This window comes from Miniopterus natalensis, chromosome 20 (genome assembly GCF_054644295.1).
Source record: "Miniopterus natalensis isolate mMinNat1 chromosome 20, mMinNat1.hap1, whole genome shotgun sequence".
Classification (NCBI taxonomy): domain Eukaryota; kingdom Metazoa; phylum Chordata; class Mammalia; order Chiroptera; family Miniopteridae; genus Miniopterus; species Miniopterus natalensis.
In genome coordinates, this window is record NC_142100.1 from 11,290,980 (window position 1) to 11,306,634 (window position 15,655).

General features: G+C 49.9%; 1 protein-coding gene across 1 annotated transcript in view; it reads right to left on the reverse strand.

Moving 5' to 3' along the window:
• Positions 1-15,655, reverse strand: part of PKNOX2 (PBX/knotted 1 homeobox 2) — a 255,958-nt gene that overhangs the window by 26,675 nt on the left and 213,628 nt on the right. Inside the window, exons 5-6 of the mRNA XM_087828594.1 lie at positions 12,267-12,438; positions 2,525-2,713 (exon numbers count right to left, since the gene is read on the reverse strand). Of these exons, the coding sequence (XP_087684720.1) occupies positions 2,525-2,713; positions 12,267-12,438 (361 nt within the window). The remainder of the gene's footprint in view (positions 1-2,524; positions 2,714-12,266; positions 12,439-15,655) is intronic.

A 15,655-nucleotide genomic window follows, 5' to 3' on the forward strand; every position in this document is an offset into this window, starting at 1 on the left:
GGGCTTACACACGGACTCGAATATAAAGTCACATGTGCTGTTTACTGTACAAATGGCCCAAAGTGCTCCAGCCATTAGCTGAGAGAGAAGAAGTCCATTCTGGGCGCAGCATCGAGGAAGCTTCCACTGGGACAGCAGCCCTGTTACTGCCCTTGCAGAAGAGGCTGAATTTGGTTCTGCAGAGATGTGGAAGCAGCACCCAAACAGTGGGCAGGGAAGGGACGGTGACCTGGGAGGGCCTTGGGTGTGAGGGGGAGATGTGAAGACTCGGGGCAAGCTGGGTTTTTGAGCAGGAGAGTCACATGAACAGAGCGCTGGGAAGATACATCCAGCAACAGAAGCTTAAGAGGGGTGTTTGTGCGCACGTGTGTGTGTGTGTGTGTGAGTGCATGTGCATGTGTGATTGTGCATGTGCATGCGTGGTTGTGTGCACGTGTGTGAATGTGTGTGCAGAAGCCTGAGGTCAGCCAGAGCAGGTTCGGAAGCCCTGGCAGCAGCCTGTGTGTAGTCACCTTACTTACCCACTGAAGCCTGAACTAAGTAGGTGGTGGCCGTCGGAGGAAATGAAAGGCCAGGTTTGGGAAATACCTCGCTGAGTGCATTTTCCTCTCTTTCCTGCTGTCTTTGTTTTTGCCCGATTGTCTGATTTCTTTCTAAGTGGATCAGAGTCTATCTGCAGTGGCCGCCTCAGGGCCCACTCCGTGGTCAGGCAGAGATCTGATTCGGGTCATGAGAGGAACCACGGTTCTTTGCTTTTCTCTTGGATCTCAGAGGCAGCGAATGCTGGGATCCCAGGAGGACTGGCTTTTACAGCCAGTGTCTCTGAGACCTCGCTCACCCAGAGCCATGTTTGTGTCTCCGCCTGCTTCCTGTCTCCAGTGACCCTGCTGTAGACGCACTTGGCAGCCTCAGGACCCCAACCCTGAGCGGCCTCTGTGACTGCTCAGTCCCCTGGCCTTCCTCTCTCCCCATCACCCTGGTACACCCCCAACGCCAGAGCTCGGGGTAGAGTCGGCGGACCCAAGAGGGGAAACCCAGAACCTCTCCAAGGACCTGATTATTTCCAAAGACTGGTGCTAATTTTCTGATATGATCCTCACATCTCTGTGAGGCACTAAACCCTCATTACTTTTCCTGACCGATGCATTCTAATTAGATCAACACTTAAAAAAAATTCACAATAGCCACAGGATGGCTTTCCATCTCATTAACTCCTCACTTATTATTTTCATGAAAATTACTGATAAAAATGTGCATCTCCATTTGGTGAGGCCTCACAGCCTCCTCGGCGCCTATCTTGCATCTCTCCCGTCACCCGGGCTGCGCAGCGTCGCCATGGTAACCCACAATAATAGAAACTAATAAATTACAAACGAGATGCTCGTTGAGCAATTATTGTCCTCTTTTATGCAAGTTTCTTGCTAATTTTGATCATAAGGGAAAGTACAATAAGACTCTGAAGGAATGAGTCTATTTCAAGAGAATATTAGCAAGCAGGAGTCTGGGCGGCTGTTTCCAGATCTGTAATAAAGTGGTTTGGTGATTTCAAGCAATGGGAAGAGCAAATAAACTTCCTGCCGCATGTCCCATGCACTGTTGTGTCCCACAGAGATCCTACTGGGGTGGGTTTGATGTGATACTTGTCAAAATGTACAAGGCATGGCTGGCCTTCTAGAGGTTACCCTGTCCTTCCCCTTGCCTCTATCAACTTAGACTGTGCTGGTCCTTAAAATTTGGGGATTAAAAATGGCACTGCCTTTCTCAGGCGCTCTTTCCAGCACCTCTCGCCAATCATTTTTGGAAGATTTCCCTGTATCCCCAAGCCTGACTGACCTATGAGCAGAGGCTACTGTAAACCTTCTGGGGACCCTCCATGGGTCTGTCCTGGACTCAGGAACTCGAGTGGGAAAGGAAGAAAGCAGGAAGCCTATGGCTTATGTGGGTACCAGTGAGTTGGATGGAAAGGTGTCACCAGGCAGCTTCCTTAGTTTGCAGGTTGTGGGAAAATATTCTGCCCTGGGGAGAAGAGCCCATTCTCACCCACAACACATAGCCACAGTTTTCCACATTTCCCAGTTCCCAGGATGAAGGCGGCTGGTGACCCTTGAGACACTTGAGGTGACATTTACAGTGGCCCTGAGCCTTAGGGAGATAGGTGTGCCTGGCAGGGTGAGCAAGTACACAACGACCAGGGAGAACCAGCCCCATGGGAAGCTGTCTTCATCTATCAGGTGGGCAGGATTCAGGCGAGGGCCACCTCCCCAAACCCCCCTCCCAGGAAACCAGGGAGCTCAGCAAGCCTTCTGGAGGAGTCTGTGGGGCTGGGCTGTTGGGGTCCATTCCCAGCTCTGTCCCTGCTTCATCCTCCAGAAAAGCTTTCCATGATGACTAGAAGGAGGAGTTGATCAGAGGAGGGCCCTCCTGGTGGAAGGATCCAATGAGTCTAATCCACTGTTCTAGGTCACCAGGGACCTTCAGACATTGCTACATCTGGCTTAGGGGATAGGACCCAGCCCCGTGTTACCTGTGAGTGAAGGTTTATGGAGGGCTGGTTGGGGGAGTAGGGCCCCCCGAGATCATTCCTGAGCAGGTTATCGCTGTGCATCTTGGTTTTGAGGCAGGTGATGTAACGGTTACAAAAGTCCTTGCAGAGTTCATTGACTTTCTCCAACTCCAGCAGGTGGATTCTCAGGACCTGGATTGCCTTCACCATCTGCGGAGAGGAGGAGAGGTGAGCCCAGGCGTTCATGTCACATTCTCCTCGCTGCCCTGACACCCCCTCCCCCCCCCCCCAGAGCTCATCAGGGGAGAGGAGCGCAGGCCCTGCCCCAGGTATATGCTTTCTCGTCCACGCGATCTGCACTCTCATGAGCTACTGCCAGCCGCTTGCTCGCCTTGCGCCCACTGTTGTTCAGCTGTCCTGAGGCAGTGGTGGTATTCTGAGAACAGTACTGGCCTCGGAGGTAGCAGACCAGACCCCAAACCCCAGGCCTGCCATTTCCGATCCCTGTGGCCTTGGCAATTGCTTACGCGATCTGCACCCTATTGTCTGACAAATGAGAATGATGTCCTTGCAGGTTGTCAAGAGGATCTGGTGAGGGATGCACGAGCCGCAAAGTTAGAGCACCGAATGAGCGAGAGGAAAATGGAGGTTAGAGTTCCCTGCAAGTGCCTCAGGGGTCAGGGACACGCATGCCGAGGCCATCACGTGACACAGGTCACCTTGCAGGTGCCTCACGGATCCTTGCCCAGGGACCGAATCGCCCAGCACGACTTAGCCCGGCGCTGGAAAACCTGACTGCGGTGGTCTTCTCGGTGACCTTTGGGTTGTCACGTGTACCTGCCGCCTCTTCAAGGGGACATTCCTAACCTTCTCATGGCAAGAAGCTATTTCTCAGTCGAAGCTTCTCCCTTGATCACTGTTATTAATATAAAGAGAAAGTGCTATGGGAAGAATGGGAAATAGGGGGTGAAGGAACAAAACTGCCCTTGATCCGACATCCTAAAAGGGGATAATTTTTCTGTCTTTTCCACGTGCATATAGTTTAGCACCGTTTCAATCACCTGCGCATACATGTTCGCGTCCCATTTTTGCCCCGAGTTTACCAGATGTAGTTTTCTAAGCGGGAAAACTGTCTCTCCTCTCCCTCCGGACTGTGAGCTTCTAGAGGCAGGAATGGTGTCTCGTTCGCTCACCGTGTCATCCTCAGCACTGGCACATATGGATGCCGTGTAAATGTGTATTGAAAGGGTGGAAGTTACTGAGGAAATGTATTTTTAATTATTACGAAGTATTCCAAGTGTGCCATATTTAACTAATTCCTCATTTGGGGGCATTTCTATGACTTCCAATTTTTCAATTTTATAAAAAAAAATGTCACAGTGACTATTTTCCAAGCTTATAGCTTTTATTCATGTTTCTGCATTATTTCCTTAGGATGAATTTCCAGAAGTGACCGGAAAAAGAGCTACGGGCATTCTTTAGGCTCAAGATAAATATCGTCAAGTTGCTTTTCAAGAAAGGGTCGTTTAAATGGTGCTGGAGCAATTGGACACCCACAAACTAAAAGGTGAGTCTCGATATAAATCTTACATCTTATATAAAAATCAACTCAAGTGGATCAAAGACCTAAATGTAAGACATAAAACTATAAAACTTTTAGAAAAACAAAAACACAGAGAAAATCATCAGGACCAAGGACTAGGCAAACAGGGCTCGAATTTGACACCAAAAAGCACAGCCCAGAAAAGGAAACCGTGATAAATTGGACCTCATCAAAATGAAAAAACATTTGCTCTTCAAAGACCCTGTGAAGAAGATGAAAGGACAAACAGGCTGGGAGAAAATGTTTGCAAACCACATATCTGACAAAGGACATATCTGGAGTATATAAAAAAGCTTTCAAAACTAAACAGTAAAATAACAAGCAATCCAATTAGAACATGGGCAAAAGGCAACATCAGACTTTTCGCTGGAGAGGATACACAGATGGCAAATAAGCACATGGAAAGATGCTCAATGTCATTAGCCATCAGGGAAATGCAAATTAAAATCACAATGAGGTATCACTACGCACTTACAAGAATGGTTAAATAAAAAGTAGCGATCACACCAGATGCTGGCGAGGGACCGGACACTGGGTCACTCATGCACTTGCTGGCGGCACAGCCCCTCTGGAAAACAGTGTAACGGTTTCTAACAAAACTAGATAGATGTTTACCATACAGCCCAGAAACTGCGCTCTTGGGCATTTATCCCAGAGATATAAAAATGTGTATTTACACAAAACCCTGAATGTGAATGTTCACAGGGGCCTTATCTCTAATAGCCAAAAACTGGAAAAAAACTAAATATGCTTTGACAGGTGAATGAACGCAGAAATTGTGGTACATCCATATCGTGAACTAGCACTAGGCAACGAAAAGGAACAGGCTACTGATATACTCAATAACTTGGATGGATTTCAAGGAAATTGTGCTGAGAAAGCAAAACCAGTCTCAAAAGATTATATACGATATGATCGATGCCATTTCCATAAAGTCCGTGAGATGATAAAATTATAGGGGTGGAGAACAAATTAGTGGTTGCAGGCGGTGGGGTGGGGGAGGGCGGGAGGAACTGCTCTGTATCTCGACTGCCATAGTGTGTGCATGAACCTACACGCGTGATCAAGTTGCACTGAACCACACACACACACGCACACACACACACACACACACCCCTGATCAAATCTGGATAAGGCTGGTGGATTGTATCTTGTCTACTTCCTGGTTGTGAAATTGTTCTATAGACATTTGAGAAGGGAATCAGGACCTCTCTGTACTAGTCTTATGACTGCATGTGAATCTACAATTATATATATTTTTTAAAAAGTAAAAAAAAAAGGTGGGGCTTGTTGCCTTTTGAGAGCCACTTAGGTTGCCTACGTAATAAACAAGAGTCCCTGTTTAACCCTCCCCTCCCACTTCTGGCTGGTAGTTTACGCCCAGGGAACAGGGAAGGGACCCCCTCCCGGAGAATTCTGACTTCTGTGCGGGGAGCTGCCAGCCGCACCCCTCCCCGAGCTTCACTGGCATTTCAAGTGGGAACCGACTGCGGAGAGTCCCTGGGTTGGCATTTGGATTGCCTGATGCGCAGGGACTGTACTCAACTAATTAAGGGCCCTTGGAGTACTGAATTAGACTAAGTGTCACTCAAAGACAGAAACCAACAATTTCGTGTCTTCCCGCAGGGCTCAATCACAGGGCCTCGTCCTAAGGAAGTGCTCCCTCCATGGGGCTGAGACTAATGGAGCCTGTGCTGTCCCAGGGACAGAGGAGATCAGTGGCTCAAGTATTGATTATTTGAACTAAAAAATGGAGTTAGATACTGAGTAAATATTTGCTCTTGCCTGAATTATCTACTTGACTTCGGCCATGAAGATCTTGTTTTATGTTTGTCAGAGTAATTAGCCCAGTATAAGGTGTTTGATAAATACTCATTGATTGATTGATAACAATACCCAAACATTTCTTATTCTTACTATGTCCCAGTCCCGGTGTCAGACCTATGGCACGCCTTGTCTTAGTCACTCACAACCACCTCCACAAATGGGTACGTTGTCACCCACACTTTACGGGTTGGAGAACATGAAGCCTGGAGATACTGTTTTACTTGCTTAAAGTCACACAGCTGGTAAGCGACAGAGCTGGGATGTGCTGCTTTGCCCTCAATATGGGCTCTCAGAATTTATGTAGAGGGAGAAAATGGCAGTGGAAAGGGTGCATGCTTTAGGGATAAAGTGGCTCAATGACAGGAATTAGAGATACCAGGAAAACAGAATAGCTTTGGGGACATTAAAATGATTTCCAGAACCCTCTCTGGCAACCTCCCCTCACTCAGTTGCTTTGATTTCTCCTCTAGCCCCAGGAGTCAGACTGCCTCTCCGATGCAGGTGTCTGCTCCCTCGGGTGGAAAAAGGGGGGGGACCATCAGGTGCCTTCGATTTCCTGACTCTCGGATCATCACCAGGACTCCTGCCCTCAAGTCATTGCCAGGGCTGGAAGGGGCACCGAAAGGTGGTCTGACTGCCTTCTGGTGAGCAGAAGGACCAAATCTCCAGGACACATGTACCTTCTCCTCCAAGGCTCTCTCAGTGAGAACCTTGTCACAGCAGACCAGCTCTCTCCTCTCTCAATTTGCTGACTGAATTCTCCCAGGAACTGGACAAATTCTCTCCTGCCTTAGCAGAAAGTGCTCACTCAGCCTTCTGTGGGCACCAAGAACATCTAGTGCCTCTATATAACCTCCCTTAATGCAATGCTATCCATTCAACATAAATGTTGTCTCACTGTGTGCCATGCACTGGACAAGGCATCTGACTTGAATAAATTGTCCAGTTAGCTCTGTCTTCTCCAGGGAAAAGAATCCTGCTTCCTTAAACCTCTCTTCTTTTTCCCTCTTCTCACTCGCTCCCTCCCTTCCTTCTTTCCTTCTTTCTTTTTGTTATAAGTACCGATTATTTAAAAAAAAAAAAAATCAGAAAATACAAATAAACAAAATAAAAAGCAAAATCCCCCCAGAGAGCTTAGCTGAAGTGAAATAAGACACACCCTGCGATTAACCCAGATCTGGGGCGTGGTGCTCAAAGTGGGCCCACCTTTGGTCTGATAAAGCGCAGTTGAAGGATTACTTTTTTATGGAATAAGAGAGTTGGTTTAAAGATTTAAGAAGGGCGAGTACATCATAACGGTATTCCGAGGCAATGAATATGTAGGCCCTACTCAATATTAAAGGATGGGCAATGCTGTCAACATGGGGGGCTGCTGGGCAGAGCCGGAGCCCGTGGGGGGCACTGTCAGGCAGCCTGGATTCGAGTCCACCTCCTGCTTAGAAACTGGGTGATGTCGGGCCAGTTGCGTGACTTCTCTGGGCCTCAGTCTCCTGGTCTGTGAAATGGAGACACAATCATCCCTAACACAAGATTTGATACGGGCGGAGGGAAATAACGTGAAAGTGCTTTATGAACCACAGGGAACGAAGCTCATGTACGCTTTTCCCTCTTTTAATGATTTCTAAGATCTTGTTGGCTTTTATGTTGCTGTTCCACATTCAGCTGGTGGAAAAATAATCACTCCCAGTTTTTCTTCTATATTTATGGTTTGTAAATCATCCTCTGTCCTATGAGTTTGCAATTTGGGGTTTTTGCCTCTAAATCAGAATAAAACTCTGATTTATTAAGCTATTTTTTCTAAATGATCAATGTCATAGAAAAAGTTATTCCAAATTTTCTAGAGCAATAACAATTCCATTTAATTTAATATCATCATCAAATGTGATAAATGTGTCCTTAATTCCTTCCCCCAAGTTTGGCTTCATCTTTCAGCTTTCCTCCCTCCCTTCTCTTTCACAATAGAAGTACCCTTCAAAGAAGGAAAACAAGCAGCAACCTTATCTTTCGGTCTCATGCGACGGTGCCCCGGCCCCACAGGTCCCAGGACAGAACACGGGACCAGACGGGGCTCCTTGTTTTCTATGAAGTCACACGGCTGATATTCTGAACTGATCATTTCCTGCCTATGTATTCCCGACAAGCGTTTTAACTTTCTGTCAAATTCAGGGCGATGATAATGCCTGCACCGCAGAGTCATTGTGAAAATGGAGCTAGATAATGTATGTAAATGTTCTGGGCACAGAGTAGCTATTTGATAAATGTCAATTCTTTAGGCCAATGCGCCCCTCCCGCGACCCAGTTCCTTCTACAAAGTGGCCTCTCTTTGTAGGATCGTGGCCTCTTCGCTTGATAGTAATAAATCTTGCCTTTCAAAACAATTATACTCAGAGCACTTTACAAGTTGCGAGATGCTTTTCTCTCCATTATCTCATTTGCGCCTCCTGACCACGGGACACATCTCCCGGGAGAGGAGATGGGACTGAGGGGCGAGGGCCCCTGAGAAACTGCGCCCCCCCCATCCTGTGAGGGGGAAGCTGGAGCCAGCCCCCTCCCTCTCGGGGGAAGGGTTTCTAAACACCCTGCTAGATGCTGCCCGGGGGTCAGCAGGGCAGCCGAAGCTAAAGTCTAATCAGGGATTTTTCCAGACCCGACCGCTCCGCCCGACCAGTTGCAAGTGTAAGGTCGCTGGAACAAGAAACAGGGCTTGGAAGGAAGGTGAAGCCCAGGGGCTGGGGGCTGCCGGATGGTGGGGGGAGAGAGTGAACACTTTCTGGAAGCCATCATGCGTGACAAGTGTTTAACTTGTTTAAGTCAATAACAGAGCACTTCTCCCCAGATGTCCTCAACTCGGAGAAGTGGTGTGGTGCAGAGGAAAGAGGGGCTTTGGAGTCACACCCGCGTGGTGCAAATGCCAGCTCTGTAACTTATTGGCTTTGGGGTCTTGGGCCTTGAGCTCCTCCTCCGTAAACTGTGGATGGGCTGTAGCGAGAACCAAACAGCAGAGCAGGTGCTCGAGAACAACGGGTTTCGGAGGCTGAGTCCCGGGTCTTCCACCTGCTGAGAGGCCCTGGCCAGTTTACATAGTCTCTGCACTTTACTTTCCTCCTCCGTAAAATGGGACAATAGGAATGACTCCCTCGGACTCGGACTGGGCATTGAATGAGAGGTGGCCAGAAAGGAACTAAAACGAAGACCTGGCACATAGAAAGAACTAAGAACAGATTAGCTATAGGGCAGCGTAGCTGTGTGACTCTCTCCCCTGCTGCGTGCTAGCTGTGAGATCTTGAGCTAGCGATGTCACCTCGAGTCTCAATCTCCTCATCTTAAAATGGGAATAATAGTAATAATACCTGCCTCATGGGTTTAAAAATAGGATTAAATAAGAAATTATATGTAAAGTGTTTAGAAGAGCACCTGGTGCCTAGTAGTGCCCTATAAATGTTCACTGTTGCTAGTTTAGATGATTATTTCCTTTCCCTTTCTTGGTGTCTGCAGGACTTTCTGCTCCTATCTGGGTGAAGGGAGTTTGCACTGGAGGCAGAAGTGAGTGACCGAGGGGGGCTGGCCGAGGCCTCTGGGGCCCGGAGCTCTGCCTGGCTCCTCTCCACAGCCCGGGCCTCTGGCCCTGCCTCCTCAGAGTGGGCCCAGGGGCCTGTGGGGCCCCGTTCTGGAGCTGGCTTTGCGGTCAGGCAGCCATAATCTGTCCCTTGAGCCACACCAGAGTCTCATTAAAACGTGCCCCATAAATGTTAAAAAATTTACACATAAAAAAATTCCATGCATGAAACTGAAACCGTAGGTTTTACAGCCTCGGTTTGAAATCTTGCATAATATATAAAACCTGGGCCCTGCACCGGGGGCCTGTAAATCAGATTTTATAAAACAAAAAGCTTTTACCTTTCAAAGGGGTTTGGGGAACTTGCAAATTTTACAAACTTTACCAACTGCCAGTCAGAGGCTGTTGGACCCAAGCAGGGGGTCGGCAGGCCAGGTAAGAACAAGGCCTGGTGAGCACAGGGTGGGCATGGGGATTGGAGTGGAGAGTAGCTTAGCCAACCAGGGGTGTTCCAGCCCAGCCCCCAGCAGTTGGAAAGGGGAGGTAGAGAGGGTCGGAGTGTGGGGACCGGGGGAGAGATGGTGGGGGTATCCTTAGAAAGGAGGACTTTATTGCCCGGGGAGAAGAGAGGTGGGTGATGGGCTGGAGGGAGCAGCATATTAGGAGCCAGCAGACCTGGTCTGGTTCTGAAGTAATTTCCCTTCTCTGGCCTGCGCTGTCCCCGTCTGTAAATGGACTTGCTTCTCTGCAGCTGTTTCCCGGAACGCGCAGTGGGAGCGGCTGGCTAACCGGGAAGGGAAGTCCCCTCAGAAACTGCAGTCTGGGAACCTCTGATGTTTGGGCAGCTCTAGGAGGGCGCAGTCAGCTGTTCCCATGGGAACTTGTCTGGGAGACTTGTCTGGGAGCAGGGGAAGGTGCGACATGCAAAGTGCTTAGGGCGGGGGCAGCTGGAGGGGGGGGGATTCATGCCCAGCGGTGGGCTTGGTGGGGCCAGGCAGAAAGTGGGATCGGAGCTCGAGATCCCAGGGTGGGACAAAGTTTTGGGGACCCCAGTGTCCTCCTGACAATTTCACCTGTGAAAGTCAATATTCAAGGGCAGAAGAAAGCCACCCTGACACACACATATATATAAAATAAATCTCTCAATTATCTCAGCTCATTTGCTTGGGGTCTCTCATTTTATGTCCCTGCTCCGCTGCGCAGTATATCTGTCCGGATAAAGAGTTACAGTCCGTTGGGCTACGTGTGCGGGGTTGTAAAAAATACAGATGCCAGATTAACTGGCTGTGGCACTCGGCAGCTGATTGAGCTGATAATGACGCGATCTGACCTTTTTCTAATTTCTAATTATGTGCATCTCGGCTGTGCTGGCTACATGATTCTTGTTCTAATGATGGCTCCTGTGGCTGGCCTCTTCACCCCCCCTCGCGACACAGGACGGCAGGGGGGGCGATGAAGGGCACTGCTTGGCCCCCCAGGTAAAGTTTCGGGGCCAGGTGGCGAGCTGGGAGGCTAGAATGCCTTGTCCCAGCGATACTGCATTTGAGATTAACCTTCTGGATGATATGCGTTCTTAAAGGCCATTTAGTTCCACAAGCCACCTCACTGATGTTTTTATTACAGTCACTGGAGATAGGTGTGTTAGATCTACAGGTGAGGAAACCAAGCTTCAAAGGAGTGAAGTCATCAAAGTCAGGCAGGCGGCAAACAGGGAAGCCAGCCTCGGGCGTCTCATCTCTAAATGTCCCTCCAGCTTCCCCATTAAAGCAATTGACCAATTGCCAAAGGGAACACTCTGTAAAGTATATGATTGTCTAATCACTATGCTGTACACCTGAAACTAACAGAAAATAATAGTGAATGTAAACTGTAATTGAAAAAAATTTTAAAACCATTAAAAAAATAAAATAAAATAATCGACCAATCTACCAGTCCTGACTGTGGCTAACTCATCTGGGTGGATCAGGTCCCCATGAGTGGATGGGATGTCCAAGGGCTGCCCCACCAGCCTGACCACTCACAGCCCTGTTATCTGGGAGCTAGGAGTGCCAGAGGGCTGGGGCCGCTGGGGCCGCCGCTACAATATCCACTTCCCCAGGGCAGGCTTGGCACACAGCAAACACTTAACCAAGGTTTGTTGGGCTGAATCGAGAAGTCTGAGTATTTGCGTGAACAGACCCTGAGAGACGCAGGTAGTGTCGGCAAGGGGAGAGCACAGAGCTGGGCACTTTTGGGCATTTTCCAGGCTGTACAGAACAAGAAGCTGTAGTGATGATCTGATGACAAGCTAGGTTTGACAGCCTCATCTACTGTGTCCCCCTAATTGGGCAAGACAGCTGCTGGCCTCCTTCTCAACACCATTGTGTCTCCAGGTCTTTCTAGCTGCTCATGTGCTTAAATACCCCCGTCCTCTCCTCCACACTGCGGCGCATCAGCCTGGCAGAGTTACCAACACTCCAGGACTCCAGCCCCCAGAACCGCTGCCCCAGGCATTCTGGGTGCCAAGACCCTCCTCTCCTGTCCGCACTGCAGGAGGCTGGGTAGGGGACGATGGTGCCGCAGTGGGCAGAGACCAGAGAAGGGGAGAGCTTGGGCAGCAAAACCTGTGCCTGCAGCCCTTGGTGTAGGGAACTTAGAAATGGCTCTCAGCTGCTAGAAGGGCGTCCAGTGCCTACCCACAGAGGGCACAGAACACTTTTGGTTGAATGAATGAAAGGATCATTTATAGGGCATTTGGAGGAAGACCCGAGCCAGGGTGGGGTCCAGAGGGTTTTTACCAGATTGTCCAGTTCTGGGTCATCGCTGAAGAAGGGTTTGTGCTCTTGCTCCTGCTGGTGAACAAAGTTCTCGATGTCCACGTCAAAGCTGGCGGAGGTGATGCACTCGGAGCCCTGGGTGGCCTGTTCACATTTCTCAAACAGCAGCGTCAGGAGCGGGAAAAGAGGGTGCCTGTGGGGACAGCAAAAGCTCACAATGCGCACAAAGACCTGCTGCTGGCTGGGCTCAGATGCCACCAGGGTCCCTTCCCCACACTCCCAACACTTCTCCTCTCAAGGCCCGACTCCCAAGTCCCCATGGTCAGTCGCGATGGCAGCATCTCACGTCCTGGTGGGGAAGGTCCAGCCTCCCGTTCCTGGGGCCTCGGATGGTTTGTATTCCTCCCCACCGGCGCCTAACTTTTCTCTTTGGTAAGATAAGCTGCATGGACATTTGATGAGGGTGAGGGTGTAACCCTTCAGAGGAGTAGGTGTCCATTCTGGTTCAAGGTCAACCCAGGAAGGAAACGTGGGAGGTGAACAGACAAGTCCCGGACGTGCACACTAGCGGCTGGTCGAACCCCTCCTTGGCTGTCTGAAGCCAGCCGAGGGAGCACCGGTGTCTGTGAGTCATACGGGGGGGCGGGGTGGGGGTGAGCCTGAATTCTGGTCACATGTGGTGGGCAGGAGTCTCCACCTGTCCTGCATCTGTTAGCCGACTCAGTTCAGGTCGGACACCCAGTTACAGGAATATCGCCTCCCTGCACTTTCCTACCATCACACACCTAACATTATCCGTAAGAAATCACCATTTGCATCGTTTTTCATTTACAGTCTTCCTCCCAGACTGTCCCTGTCCTAATGGTCATTGTATCCTTAGGGCCTTGCCCTGCATGCCTCTAGCCGGCGCTTGATGTTCAGTGACCGACAGTGAGTTAGGGGATGAAGGGTCTGGGCGTGAGCAGGGTGGCGTGTGATGCAGGCTGGGATGTTATGTGAACTGAAGGGCTTACCTGACCGGCTCTGTGGGTCTTGGCTGAGACGTCCCCTACTCCGGGAAGCTCCCTCACCCTGTGCTGATGGCTCCCGGAGCTCTTTGCTTTATCACCTGCCTTCCTCACTAGAATGTGAGCCTCATGAGGGCAGGATGCAAGCCCACCTGATTCACCACTGTCTGCTCGGAGTCTAGCAGAGGTACATGGATCTCAGTAAGCATTTGTTGACTGCATATATGTTATATGTGTGTGCCTGTGTGCATATATAAGTGTGTATCACTCTTACTTCTCTGCAGCACCTGTGAATCGCTATGTTTTAACACCCAGCATATGTGCATGTGTTTGCACGGGATGTTGACACTGGATCCTGGGGCTCCCTTCCCTCCCATGGTGGTCCCGAAAAAGCATCAGCACATCCCCCTCTGGTTTCTTTTCTCAGTCCCCTGGGACCATGAAATCTAGCTCTTCCTTTTTGGTTAAGCTCTGTTTGCTGGTACAGGGGGAAGCATGTGTGTTGGGCCTGATGTCCAGGCCTCTGAAAAATAGGATGCTCTGGCCAGCATTGCCCAGTAAAGTTTCTGCAATGATGGACATGTTCTACAATGTCTGCTGTCCGACATGGCAGCCACTAACTAGTAGAGGCCATTGGACATTTAAAGTATGACTGTTGCCCTGGCCAGATGGCTCAGTTGGTTGGAGAGTCGTCCCCAACATCAAAAGGGTGCGGGTTCGATTCCAGGTCAGGGCACATACCTAGGCTGAGGGTTAGATCTGAGGCTGGGGCGTGTCCAGGAGGAAACTGATTGACGTTTCTCTCTCACATCCATGTTTCTCTCTCCCTCTCCCTTCCTTTCTCTCTAAAAATCAATAAACACATATCCTAGGGTGGGGATTAAAAAATATATGACTCCTGTGCCTAGGACACTGAGTTTTTGACTTTATTTAATTTTAACCAATGTTAATTGAAATAGCGACATGTGGCTAGTAGCTACCATACTGGAAAGCACAAGACTTGAAAAAGAAATTAGACAGTGCTTTCCCCCCCGCGAGGAGAACTGAACACTCAGCCTCCACAGCGTTTGCAGGTAGGTGGGGACCCAATGAGCCTGCCCCATCCTGGGGTTCTAATAATTCTAGGCAAAGAGACAGAGGTGCTTGGCCCATCCACACTCAAACCCATATATGCTAGTTGTTCTACTGAGGCTCAGGGGCCATGGGGATGAAGGGAGATAGTCCTACTTCAGATGAGCTGCTTGGCTCAGCAGAGCCTGTCCTGGACACTGTCTCCCCAACCCTTGTTTTGGGAGCTGATGCATTAGCAGGTGGGCCCCAAGGCTGCCAGCTGGGTTTTCATCTGGAGGGAAAAAAGGGTCAATATCTGAGGGTGGCCCATCTGCAGCCCCAAATCTAGAAGATCTATTCCGCTTTCCCCAGGAAGCTGACGGGGAAAACAGCGGGCTCTCTGAGCCATCCGGCTGAAGACAAAGGGAAGCCAGGTGAAGGGGTTAAACTCCAGTGTAAGTCTTCATTTGCAGCCACTAATGCCGCAGCATATTATGGTCTAATCTAGCCTGATCCCAGTTTAATGCGAGACTCTCCTGGCCCTGAGCGGAATACCAAAGAAAGCCTCGGCGGCTGCAATTTAAGCAGAGCCTGCAGTGGCTTAGCTGAGGGACACGAAAGGCAAATTCCAGGCGGTGTTATGAATTATTGCGCCTGATGAACCTTCCTACTCTCAACAGATGCCTGCTGCCATTTAAACAGCCACTAGATCAATTAGGAATGAAAGGCACAAATCGACTCTGTACAAGGGCACTAAATTACCAGGAACTAATAATCCGCAGCTCGTGCCAGGTGGCGGGGTGCACCCCCGCCAGCCACCGCTCGCTCCCTCCTAGCTCACTGCAGGGAGCGTGGGCAGCTGCCGAAGGAAGGGGGGGCGATCTGTGTGCACAGCCACGTGTGTGCCCCTGTCCACGAGCGCCAGTGTGAGTGTTGTGCGAGTGTGCTGCCCTGTGTGTCTTTATTGTGTGTGCACACAGTGCTGGGCCTACGCGGCAGGCATGCATGCGGGCGGAACGTTCGAAGCTGGGGTGCGGGTTTTGTTTACTGTGAGTAGAAGGTGCATGTGCCCCGTATTGCGGGCAGTGCGTATGCACGTGCCGGGTGTTGTCTGCGTGTGATCTGCGGGGACTGAGTGTTCTGCGTACATATAGCTAGCACGGGTAGTGTGTGGGACGGGGAAAGAGGACCTGCTGGTGACGTGTCCCTCACATAGTAGCACTAGAGAAGGGGTGGGGACAGGAGGGTGTCCTTGCCTCTGAGGGAAGGAGAGTGGTCAGGGAGGGCCTCTCTGAGGAGGTGGCATTTAAAGTAAGCCTTGAATGACGAGGAGGCGGTCATGCAAAAATCAGA